This window comes from Engystomops pustulosus, chromosome 4, assembly GCF_040894005.1.
Source record: "Engystomops pustulosus chromosome 4, aEngPut4.maternal, whole genome shotgun sequence".
NCBI classification, from domain to species: domain Eukaryota; kingdom Metazoa; phylum Chordata; class Amphibia; order Anura; family Leptodactylidae; genus Engystomops; species Engystomops pustulosus.
The window spans coordinates 216,919,924-216,932,440 of record NC_092414.1 but is presented as its reverse complement, the minus strand read 5'-3'; the positions used below and the strand labels follow the sequence as shown (position 1 = coordinate 216,932,440).

The following is a 12,517-nucleotide window of genomic DNA, read 5'->3' as shown; positions in this document are numbered from 1 at the left end:
ATCCCCCTCCTGACTGTATACAGTATATATTATACAGGGGGGTCATATATAACACCTGTATCTCCCCTCCTGACTGTATACAGTATATATTACACAGGGGGGTCATATATAACACCTGTATCCCCCCTCCTGACTGTATACAGTATATATTACACAGGGGGGTCATATATAACACCTGTATCCCCCCTCCTGACTGTATACAGTATATATTACACAGGGGGGTCATATATAACACCTGTATCCCCCCTCCTGACTGTATACAGTATATATTACACAGGGGGGTCATATATTACACCTGTATCCCCCCTCCTTACTGTATACAGTATATATTACACAGGGGGGGTCATATATAACACCTGTACCCCCCTCCTGACTGTGTACAGTATATATTACACGGGGGGGGGTGTCATATATAACACCTGTATCCCCCCCGCCTGACTGTATACAGTATATATTACACAGGGGGGTCATATATTACACCTGTATCCCCCCTCCTTACTGTATACAGTATATATTACACAGGTGGGTTATATATTACACCTGTATCCCCCTCCTGACTGTATACAGTATATATTACCCAGGGGGGGGTCATATATAACACCTGTAACCCCCTCCTGAGTGTATACAGTATATATTACACAGGGGGGTCATATTTAACACCTGTGTCCCCCTCCTGACTGTATACAGTATACATTACACAGGGGGGTCATATATCACCTGTATCCCCCCTCCTGACTGTATACAGTATATATTACACAGGGGGGTCATATATAACACCTGTATCCCCCCTCCTGACTGTATACAGTATATATTACACAGGGGGGTCATATATTACACCTGTATCCCCCCTCCTGACTGTATACAGTATATATTACACAGGGGGGGGTCACATATTACGCCTGTACCCCCCTCCTGACTGTGTACAGTATATATTACACGGAGGGGGGGGGGGTCATATATAACACCTGTATCCCCCCCGCCTGACTGTATACAGTATATATTACACAGGGGGGTCATATATTACACCTGTATCCCCCCTCCTTACTGTATACAGTATATATTACACAGGGGGGTCATATTTAACACCTGTATCCCCCCTCCTGACTATATACAGTATATATTACACAGGGGGGGTCATATATAACACCTGTATCCCCCTCCTGACTGTATACAATATATATTACACAGGGGGGTCATATATAACACCTGTATCCCCCCTCCTGACTATATACAGTATATATTACACAGGGGGGGTCATATATAACACCTGTATCCCCCTCCTGACTGTATACAATATATATTACACAGGGGGGTCATATATTACACCTGTATCTCCCCTCCTGACTGTATACAGTATATATTACACAGGGGGGTCATATATTACACCTGTATCTCCCCTCCTGACTGTATACAGTATATATTACACAGGGGGGGTCATATATAACACCTGTATCCCCCTCCTGACTGTATACAGTATATATTACACAGGGGGGGTCATATATAACACCTGTATCCCCCCTCCTGACTATATACAGTATATATTACACAGGGGGGGTCATATATAACACCTGTATCCCCCTCCTGACTGTATACAGTATATATTACACAGGGGGGGTCATATATAACACCTGTATCCCCCCTCCTGACTATATACAGTATATATTACACAGGGGGGGTCATATATAACACCCGTATCCCCCTCCTGACTGTATACAATATATATTACACAGGGGGGTCATATATTACACCTGTATCTCCCCTCCTGACTGTATACAGTATATATTATACAGGGGGGTCATATATAACACCTGTATCCCCCTCCTGACTGTATACAGTATATATTGCACAGGGGGGTCATATATTACACCTGTACCCCCCTCCTGACTGTATACAGTATATATTACACAGGGGGGGTCATATATAACACCTGTATCCCCCTCCTGACTGTATACAGTATATATTACACAGGGGGGTCATATATAACACCTGTATCCCCCCTCCTTACTGTATACAGTATATATTACACAGGTGGGTTATATATTACACCTGTATCCCCCCTCCTGACTGTATACAGTATATATTACACAGGGGGGGTCATATATAACACCTGTAACCCCCTCCTGAGTGTATACAGTATATATTACACAGGGGGGGGGGGTCATATACAACACCTGTATCCCCCCCTCCTGACTGTATACAGTATATATTACACAGGGGGCGGGTGGGGGGTCATATATAATCCCCTCTGTTACATTGTACAGGAAACTCAGCTCTTGTGTACAGTGACCTCACCGCTCTGTTACATTGTACAGGAACCTCAGCTCTTGTGTACAGTGACCTTACCGCTCTGTTACATTGTACAGGAACCTCAGCTCTTGTGTACAGTGACCTCACCGCTCTGTTACATTGTACAGGAACCTCAGCTCTTGTGTACAGTGACCTCACCGCTCTGTTACATTGTACTGTTACATTGTACAGGAACCTCAGCTCTTGTGTACAGTGACCTCACCGCTCTGTTACATTGTACAGGAACCTCAGCTCTTGTGTACAGTGACCTTACCGCTCTGTTACATTGTACAGGAACCTCAGCTCTTGTGTACAGTGACCTCACCGCTCTGTTACATTGTACAGGAACCTCAGCTCTTGTGTACAGTGACCTCACCGCTCTGTTACATTGTACAGGAACCTCAGCTCTTGTGTACAGTGACCTCACCGCTCTGTTACATTGTACAGGAACCTCAGCTCTTGTGTACAGTGACCTCACCGCTCTGTTACATTGTACAGGAACCACAGCTCTTGTGTACAGTGACCTCACCGCTCTGTTACATTGTACTGTTACATTGTACAGGAACCTCAGCTCTTGTGTACAGTGACCTCACCGCTCTGTTACATTGTACAGGAACCTCAGCTCTTGTGTACAGTGACCTTACCGCTCTGTTACATTGTACAGGAACCTCAGCTCTTGTGTACAGTGACCTCACCGCTCTGTTACATTGTACAGGAACCTCAGCTCTTGTGTACAGTGACCTCACCGCTCTGTTACATTGTACAGGAACCTCAGCTCTTGTGTACAGTGACCTCACCGCTCTGTTACATTGTACAGGAACCTCAGCTCTTGTGTACAGTGACCTCACTGCTGCCCTTTCTGTTTGTGTTTTCCAGGATCCTGCAGGAATCTTTGAACTGGTTGAAGTGGTGGGAAATGGCACCTACGGACAGGTGTACAAGGTGAGACGCCCCCGCTGACTGCCCGGCTCCCCGCTGCCTCTGCTGACTGCCCGGCTCCCCGCTGCCTCTGCTGACTGCCCGGCTCCCCGCTGCCTCTGCTGACTGCCCGGCTCCCCGCTGCCTCTGCTGACTGCCCGGCTCCCCGCTGCCTCTGCTGACTGCCCGGCTCCCCGCTGCCTCTGCTGACTGCCCGGCTCCCCGCTGCCTCTGCTGACTGCCCGGCTCCCCGCTGCCTCTGCTGACTGCCCGGCTCCCCGCTGCCTCTGCTGACTGCCCGGCTCCCCGCTGCCTCTGCTGACTGCCCGGCTCCCCGCTGCCTCTGCTGACTGCCCGGCTCCCCGCTGCCTCTGCTGACTGCCCGGCTCCCCGCTGCCTCTGCTGACTGCCCGGCTCCCCGCTGCCTCTGCTGACTGCCCGGCTCCCCGCTGCCTCTGCTGACTGCCCGGCTCCCCGCTGCCTCTGCTGACTGCCCGGCTCCCCGCTGCCTCTGCTGACTGCCCGGCTCCCCGCTGCCTCTGCTGACTGCCCGGCTCCCCGCTGCCTCTGCTGACTGCCCGGCTCCCCGCTGCCTCTGCTGACTGCCCGGCTCCCCGCTGCCTCTGCTGACTGCCCGGCTCCCCGCTGCCTCTGCTGACTGCCCGGCTCCCCGCTGCCTCTGCTGACTGCCCGGCTCCCCGCTGCCTCTGCTGACTGCCCGGCTCCCCGCTGCCTCTGCTGACTGCCCGGCTCCCCGCTGCCTCTGCTGACTGCCCGGCTCCCCGCTGCCTCTGCTGACTGCCCGGCTCCCCGCTGCCTCTGCTGACTGCCCGGCTCCCCGCTGCCTCTGCTGACTGCCCGGCTCCCCGCTGCCTCTGCTGACTGCCCGGCTCCCCGCTGCCTCTGCTGACTGCCCGGCTCCCCGCTGCCTCTGCTGACTGCCCGGCTCCCCGCTGCCTCTGCTGACTGCCCGGCTCCCCGCTGCCTCTGCTGACTGCCCGGCTCCCCGCTGCCTCTGCTGACTGCCCGGCTCCCCGCTGCCTCTGCTGACTGCCCGGCTCCCCGCTGCCTCTGCTGACTGCCCGGCTCCCCGCTGCCTCTGCTGACTGCCCGGCTCCCCGCTGCCTCTGCTGACTGCCCGGCTCCCCGCTGCCTCTGCTGACTGCCCGGCTCCCCGCTGCCTCTGCTGACTGCCCGGCTCCCCGCTGCCTCTGCTGACTGCCCGGCTCCCCGCTGCCTCTGCTGACTGCCCGGCTCCCCGCTGCCTCTGCTGACTGCCCGGCTCCCCGCTGCCTCTGCTGACTGCCCGGCTCCCCGCTGCCTCTGCTGACTGCCCGGCTCCCCGCTGCCTCTGCTGACTGCCCGGCTCCCCGCTGCCTCTGCTGACTGCCCGGCTCCCCGCTGCCTCTGCTGACTGCCCGGCTCCCCGCTGCCTCTGCTGACTGCCCGGCTCCCCGCTGCCTCTGCTGACTGCCCGGCTCCCCGCTGCCTCTGCTGACTGCCCGGCTCCCCGCTGCCTCTGCTGACTGCCCGGCTCCCCGCTGCCTCTGCTGACTGCCCGGCTCCCCGCTGCCTCTGCTGACTGCCCGGCTCCCCGCTGCCTCTGCTGACTGCCCGGCTCCCCGCTGCCTCTGCTGACTGCCCGGCTCCCCGCTGCCTCTGCTGACTGCCCGGCTCCCCGCTGCCTCTGCTGACTGCCCGGCTCCCCGCTGCCTCTGCTGACTGCCCGGCTCCCCGCTGCCTCTGCTGACTGCCCGGCTCCCCGCTGCCTCTGCTGACTGCCCGGCTCCCCGCTGCCTCTGCTGACTGCCCGGCTCCCCGCTGCCTCTGCTGACTGCCCGGCTCCCCGCTGCCTCTGCTGACTGCCCGGCTCCCCGCTGCCTCTGCTGACTGCCCGGCTCCCCGCTGCCTCTGCTGACTGCCCGGCTCCCCGCTGCCTCTGCTGACTGCCCGGCTCCCCGCTGCCTCTGCTGACTGCCCGGCTCCCCGCTGCCTCTGCTGACTGCCCGGCTCCCCGCTGCCTCTGCTGACTGCCCGGCTCCCCGCTGCCTCTGCTGACTGCCCGGCTCCCCGCTGCCTCTGCTGACTGCCCGGCTCCCCGCTGCCTCTGCTGACTGCCCGGCTCCCCGCTGCCTCTGCTGACTGCCCGGCTCCCCGCTGCCTCTGCTGACTGCCCGGCTCCCCGCTGCCTCTGCTGACTGCCCGGCTCCCTGCTGCTCCCCGCTCCTCGTCCCCCCGGCTCCCTGCTGCTCCCCGCTCCTCGTCCCCCCTGCTCCTGCTGCTCCCCGCTCCTCGTCCCCCCTGCTCCTTTCTCTTCTCCCCATCTACTGTTCCTCCCTACTCCTAGCCATGTAGTACTACTGCTCCCTATTCCATGCTGGTTGCTCCTCTTACTCTTCTCCTTGTTCCCCATTTCTCTCTGCTACCACCAGGCGCTTCTTGCTCCTCCATTCCCTACTCCAGGAGCCTCAGTGATCCCTACTCACCCCTGCCTTTCCCTTCTTCCCCCCGTTGGATCTCTTGCTTCCTCCCCCTGCGCTCCCTATGGTTTCTCGCACCGTGCGGCCCCTCCATGTCTCGGCCTCTGTCCCTTCTGCTGCCCATTGTCAGCGGCGGCAGGAAAGTGCAGAGTAAGCAGACGGCACATGGAGAGGGGGAGGGGGCGAGAGAGACGGAAACAGAGGGGGCGATATTAGGAGAATGAGCGGGGGAGGATTAGTGTAACGCTGATTACCATGGCAACAGAAGATGATGTGCAAGCATAGAAAGCTGTGGTGTACACCGAGCCCTACCTGAGAGCATAACCTGTACAGATGTGACCTCTGCCCCGCCCCTTGCAGGGCGATACATATAGAAGGGAGCTGCTCCCTCAGGGTGAGACTGGCAGAAGGTTGAGCTATGAGTCTGCCCCACCTCCTGCAGGTTGATAGACACAGAAGGAGGGTCTATGAGTCTGCCCCTCCCCCTGCAGGGTGATACAGGCAGAAGGAGGAGCTTGAGTCTGCCCCTCCCTCTGGGGTGAGACAGGAGGAGGAGCCATGAGTCTGCCCCTCTCCCTGCAGGTTGATACGGACAGAAGGAGGAGCTAGTGTTTGCCCCACCCTCTGCAGGGTGATACAGACAGAAGGAGGAGCTATGTGTCTGCCCACCTGCTGCAGGGTGATACAGACAGAAGGAGGAGCTATGTGTCTGCCCACCTGCTGCAGGGTGATACAGACAGAAGGAGGAGCTATGTGTCTGCCCACCTGCTGCAGGGTGATACAGACAGAAGGAGGAGCAATGAGTCTGCCCACTTCCTACAGGGTGAGACAGACAGAAGGAGGAGCTATGAGTCTGCCCACTTCCTACAGGGTGAGACAGACAGAAGGAGGAGCTATGTGTCTGTCCACCTGCTGCAGGGTGATACAGACAGAAGGAGGAGCTATGAGTCTGTCCACCTGCTGCAGGGTGATACAGACAGAAGGAGGAGCTATGTGTCTGCCCACCTCCTGCAGGGTGATACAGACAGAAGGAGGAGCTATGAGTCTGTCCACCTGCTGCAGGGTGATACAGACAGAAGGAGGAGCTATGTGTCTGCCCACCTGCTGCAGGGTGATACAGACAGAAGGAGGAGCTATGTGTCTGTCCACCTGCTGCAGGGTGATACAGACAGAAGGAGGAGCTATGTGTCTCCCCACCTGCTGCAGGGTGATACAGACAGAAGGAGGAGCTATGTGTCTGCCCACCTCCTGCAGGGTGATACAGACAGAAGGAGGAGCTATGAGTCTGTCCACCTGCTGCAGGGTGATACAGACAGAAGGAGGAGCTATGTGTCTGCCCACCTGCTGCAGGGTGATACAGATAGAAGGAGGAGCTATGTGTCTGCCCACCTGCTGCAGGGTGATACAGACAGAAGGAGGAGCAATGAGTCTGCCCACCTGCTGCAGGGTAATACAGACAGAAGGAGGAGCTATGTGTCTGCCCACCTGCTGCAGGGTGATACAGACAGAAGGAGGAGCTATGTGTCTGCCCACCTCCTGCAGGGTGATACAGACAGAAGGAGGAGCTATAAGTCTGTCCACCTGCTGCAGGGTGATACAGACAGAAGGAGGAGCTATGTGTCTGCCCACCTGCTGCAGGGTGATACAGACAGAAGGAGGAGCTATGTGTCTGCCCACCTGCTGCAGGGTGATACAGACAGAAGGAGGAGCTATGTGTCTGCCCACCTGCTGCAGGGTGATACAGACAGAAGGAGGAGCTATTGGTCTGCCCACCTGCTGCAGGGTGAGACAGACAGAAGGAGGAGCAATGAGTCTGCCCATTTCCTGCAGGGTGATACAGACAGAAGGAGGAGCTATTGGTCTGCCCACCTGCTGCAGGGTGATACAGACAGAAGGAGGAGCTATGTGTCTGTCCACCTCCTGCAGGGTGATACAGACAGAAGGAGGAGCTATGGGTCTGCCCACCTGCTGCAGGGTGATACAGACAGAAGGAGGAGCTATGTGTCTGCCCACCTGCTGCAGGGTGATACAGACAGAAGGAGGAGCTATGTGTCTGCCCACCTGCTGCAGGGTGAGACAGACAGAAGGAGGAGCAATGAGTCTGCCCATTTCCTGCAGGGTGATACAGACAGAAGGAGGAGCTATTGGTCTGCCCACCTGCTGCAGGGTGATACAGACAGAAGGAGGAGCTATGTGTCTGTCCACCTCCTGCAGGGTGATACAGACAGAAGGAGGAGCTATGGGTCTGCCCACCTGCTGCAGGGTGAGACAGACAGAAGGAGGAGCAATGAGTCTGCCCACTTCCTACAGGGTGAGACAGACAGAAAGGAGGAGCTATGTGTCTGCCCACCTCCTGCAGGGTGAGATTTTTGTTTGCTCTGACCTTGGACCTTTATGTCTTTCTCTTTAGGGTCGTCATGTTAAGACGGGTCAGCTGGCGGCTATCAAGGTCATGGATGTTACAGAGGTGGGGGTCCGGCACTTTTGGGGGTGTATATTTTTGCAGTGGGGTCTGCAGTACATTATGGCGCATTGTCCGCTCTGTGCAGGATGAAGAGGAGGAGATCAAGCAGGAGATTAACATGTTAAAGAAGTATTCCCACCACCGCAACATCGCAACGTACTACGGAGCCTTCATCAAGAAGAGCCCCCCCGGGAACGACGACCAGCTCTGGGTGAGACCCCGCATGTAGATTGTCAGCTCTGAAAATAGTGAGAGGCTCATCAAAAGACAAAACGGGTAAAAATGGAAGGATGGGGTCATGACCTTAGTGGGAGTGGTCAGTTATCGGGACAGAGGATGAGGTCTCTCTGTGACCAGTGAGATGGGGTCATGTCCTTAGTGGGAGTGGTCAGTTATCGGGACAGAGGATGAGGTCTCTCTGTGACTAGTGAGATGGGGTCATGTCCTTAGTGGGAGTGGTCAGTTATCGGGACAGAGGATGAGGTCTCTCTGTGACTAGTGAGATGGGGTCATGACCTTAGTGGGAGTGGTCAGTTATCGGGGCAGAGGATGAGGTCTCTCTGTGACTAGTGAGATGGGGTCATGTCCTTAGTGGGAGTGGTCAGTTATCGGGGCAGAGGATGAGGTGTCTCTGTGACTAGTGAGATGGGGTCATGTCCTTAGTGGGAGTGGTCAGGTATCGGGGCAGAGGATGAGGTCTCTCTGTGACTAGTGAGATGGGGTCATGTCCTTAGTGGGAGGGGTCAGTTATCGGGACAGAGGATGAGGTCTCTCTGTGACTAGTGAGATGGGGTCATGTCCTTAGTGGGAGTGGTCAGGTATCGGGGCAGAGGATGAGGTCTCTCTGTGACTAGTGAGATGGGGTCATGTCCTTAGTGGGAGTGGTCAGTTATCGGGACAGAGGATGAGGTCTCTCTGTGACTAGTGAGATGGGGTTATGTCCTTAGTGGGAGTGGTCAGTTATCGGGGCAGAGGATGAGGTCTCTCTGTGACTAGTGAGATGGGGTCATGTCCTTAGTGGGAGTGGTCAGTTATCGGGACAGAGGATGAGGTGTCTCTGTGACCAGTGAGATGGGGTCATGACCTTAGTGGGAGTGGTCAGTTATCGGGACAGAGGATGAGGTGTCTGTGACTAGTGAGATGCGGTCATGTCCTTAGTGGGAGTGGTCAGTTATCGGGACAGAGGATGAGGTCTCTCTGTGACTAGTGAGATGGGGTCATGTCCTTAGTGGGAGTGGTCAGTTATCGGGACAGAGGATGAGGTGTCTGTGACTAGTGAGATGGGGTCATGTCCTTAGTGGGAGTGGTCAGTTATCGGGACAGAGGATGAGGTCTCTCTGTGACTAGTGAGATGGGGTCATGTCCTTAGTGGGAGTGGTCAGGTATCGGGACAGAGGATGAGGTGTCTCTGTGACCAGTGAGATGGGGTCATGTCCTTAGTGGGAGTGGTCAGTTATCGGGACAGAGGATGAGGTCTCTCTGTGACTAGTGAGATGGGGTCATGTCCTTAGTGGGAGTGGTCAGTTATCGGGACAGAGGATGAGGTGTCTCTGTGACCAGTGAGATGGGGTCATGTCCTTAGTGGGAGTGGTCAGTTATCGGGACAGAGGATGAGGTCTCTCTGTGACTAGTGAGATGGGGTCATGTCCTTAGTGGGAGTGGTCAGTTATCAGGACAGAGGATGAGGTCTCTCTGTGACTAGTGAGATGGGGTCATGTCCTTAGTGGGAGTGGTCAGTTATCGGGACAGAGGATGAGGTCTCTCTGTGACTAGTGAGATGGGGTCATGACCTTAGTGGGAGTGGTCAGTTATCAGGACAGAGGATGAGGTCTCTCTGTGACTAGTGAGATGGGGTCATGTCCTTAGTGGGAGTGGTCAGTTATCGGGACAGAGGATGAGGTCTCTCTGTGACTAGTGAGATGGGGTCATGTCCTTAGTGGGAGTGGTCAGTTATCAGGACAGAGGATGAGGTCTCTCTGTGACTAGTGAGATGGGGTCATGTCCTTAGTGGGAGTGGTCAGGTATCGGGGCAGAGGATGAGGTCTCTCTGTGACTAGTGAGATGGGGTCATGTCCTTAGTGGGATTGGTCAGTTATCGGGACAGAGGATGAGGTCTCTCTGTGACTAGTGAGATGCGGTCATGACCTTAGTGGGAGTGGTCAGTTATCGGGGCAGAGGATGAGGTCTCTCTGTGACTAGTGAGATGGGGTCATGTCCTTAGTGGGAGTGGTCAGTTATCGGGACAGAGGATGAGGTGTCTGTGACTAGTGAGATGGGGTCATGACCTTAGTGGGAGTGGTCAGTTATCGGGACAGAGGATGAGGTCTCTCTGTGACTAGTGAGATGGGGTCATGTCCTTAGTGGGAGTGGTCAGTTATCGGGACAGAGGATGAGGTCTCTCTGTGACTAGTGAGATGGGGTCATGACCTTAGTGGGAGTGGTCAGTTATCGGGACAGAGGATGAGGTCTTTCTGTGACTAGTGAGATGGGGTCATGTCCTTAGTGGGAGTGGTCAGTTATCGGGACAGAGGATGAGGTCTCTCTGTGACTAGTGAGATGGGGTTATGTCCTTAGTGGGAGTGGTCAGTTATCGGGACAGAGGATGAGGTCTCTCTGTGACCAGTGAGATGGGGTCATGTCCTTAGTGGGAGTGGTCAGTTATCGGGACAGAGGATGAGGTCTCTCTGTGACTAGTGAGATGGGGTCATGTCCTTAGTGGGAGTGGTCAGTTATCGGGACAGAGGATGAGGTCTCTCTGTGACTAGTGAGATGGGGTTATGTCCTTAGTGGGAGTGGTCAGTTATCGGGACAGAGGATGAGGTCTCTCTGTGACTAGTGAGATGGGGTCATGTCCTTAGTGGGAGTGGTCAGTTATCGGGACAGAGGATGAGGTCTCTCTGTGACTAGTGAGATGGGGTCCTGTCCTTAGTGGGAGTGGTCAGTTATCGGGACAGAGGATGAGGTCTCTCTGTGACTAGTGAGATGGGGTCATGTCCTTAGTGGGAGTGGTCAGTTATCGGGACAGAGGATGAGGTGTCTCTGTGACCAGTGAGATGGGGTCATGTCCTTAGTGGGAGTGGTCAGTTATCGGGACAGGGGATGAGGTTTCTCTGTGACCAGTGAGATGGGGTCATGTCCTTAGTGGGAGTGGTCAGTTATCGGGACAGGGGATGAGGTTTCTCTGTGACCAGTGAGATGGGGTCATGACCTTAGTGGGAGTGGTCAGTTATCGGGACAGAGGATGAGGTCTCTCTGTGACCAGTGAGATGGGGTCATGTCCTTAGTGGGAGTGGTCAGTTATCGGGACAGAGGATGAGGTGTCTCTGTGACCAGTGAGATGGGGTCATGTCCTTAGTGGGAGTGGTCAGTTCTCGGGACAGAGGATGAGGTCTCTCTGTGACTAGTGAGATGGGGTCATGTCCTTAGTGGGAGTGGTCAGTTATCGGGACAGGGGATGAGGTTTCTCTGTGACCAGTGAGATGGGGTCATGTCCTTAGTGGGAGTGGTCAGTTATCGGGGCAGAGGATGAGGTCTCTCTGTGACCAGTGAGATGGGGTCATGTCCTTAGTGGGAGTGGTCAGTTTTCGGGGCAGAGGATGAGGTCTCTAGTGAGATGTGGTGGTAAGTACTGGGGGCATATGACACATGTCCGTCTCCTGCAGCTGGTGATGGAGTTCTGTGGAGCCGGATCGGTCACGGATCTTGTGAAGAACACCAAAGGCAATGCCCTGAAAGAGGACTGCATCGCCTACATCTGCCGAGAGATCCTGCGGGTGAGTGGGGGTCCTGGAGGGGTGCACCCCTTATATCCTGGGGGCTGATACTGTATGTAACCTTTTCTATGTGCTTTTTTCCACAGGGCCTCTCCCACCTTCACGCTCACAAGGTCATCCACCGAGACATCAAAGGGCAGAATGTGCTGCTGACGGAGAACGCCGAGGTGAAGCTAGGTGTGTAGTCAGAGGGGAGGGGGAGAACGCCGAGGTAAAGCTAGGTGTGTAGTCAGAGGGGAGGGGGAGAACGTCGAGCCGAAGCTAGGTGTGTAGTCAGAGGGGATGGGGAGAACGCCGAGCCGAAGCTAGGTGTGTAGTCAGAAGGGAGGGGGAGAACGTCGAGGTGACGCTAGGTGTGTAGTCAGAGGGGGAGAGCGCCAAGGTGAAGCTGGGTGTGTAGTCAGAGGGGAGGGGGAGAACGCCGAGGTAAAGCTAGGTGTGTAGTCAGAGGGGGAGAGCGCCAAGGTGAAGCTGGGTGTGTAGTCAGAGGGGAGGGGGAGAACGCCGAGGTGAAGCTGGGTGTGTAGTCAGACGGGAGGGGGAGAACGCCGAGGTAAAGCTAGGTGTGTAGTCAGAGGGGAGGGGGAGAACGCCGT

At 55.7% G+C, this 12,517-nt stretch overlaps 1 protein-coding gene across 6 annotated transcripts in view; it reads left to right on the top strand.

Moving 5' to 3' along the window:
• The window catches only part of MINK1 (misshapen like kinase 1), a 61,113-nt gene that overhangs the window by 17,926 nt on the left and 30,670 nt on the right, over positions 1 to 12,517 (top strand). For all 6 annotated transcript variants that reach the window (XM_072149958.1, XM_072149956.1, XM_072149955.1 and 3 more), the window contains exons 2-6: positions 3,163 to 3,228; positions 8,095 to 8,151; positions 8,234 to 8,359; positions 11,811 to 11,921; positions 12,008 to 12,098. In XM_072149958.1, coding sequence (XP_072006059.1) covers positions 3,163 to 3,228; positions 8,095 to 8,151; positions 8,234 to 8,359; positions 11,811 to 11,921; positions 12,008 to 12,098 — 451 coding nt within the window. The remainder of the gene's footprint in view (positions 1 to 3,162; positions 3,229 to 8,094; positions 8,152 to 8,233; positions 8,360 to 11,810; positions 11,922 to 12,007; positions 12,099 to 12,517) is intronic.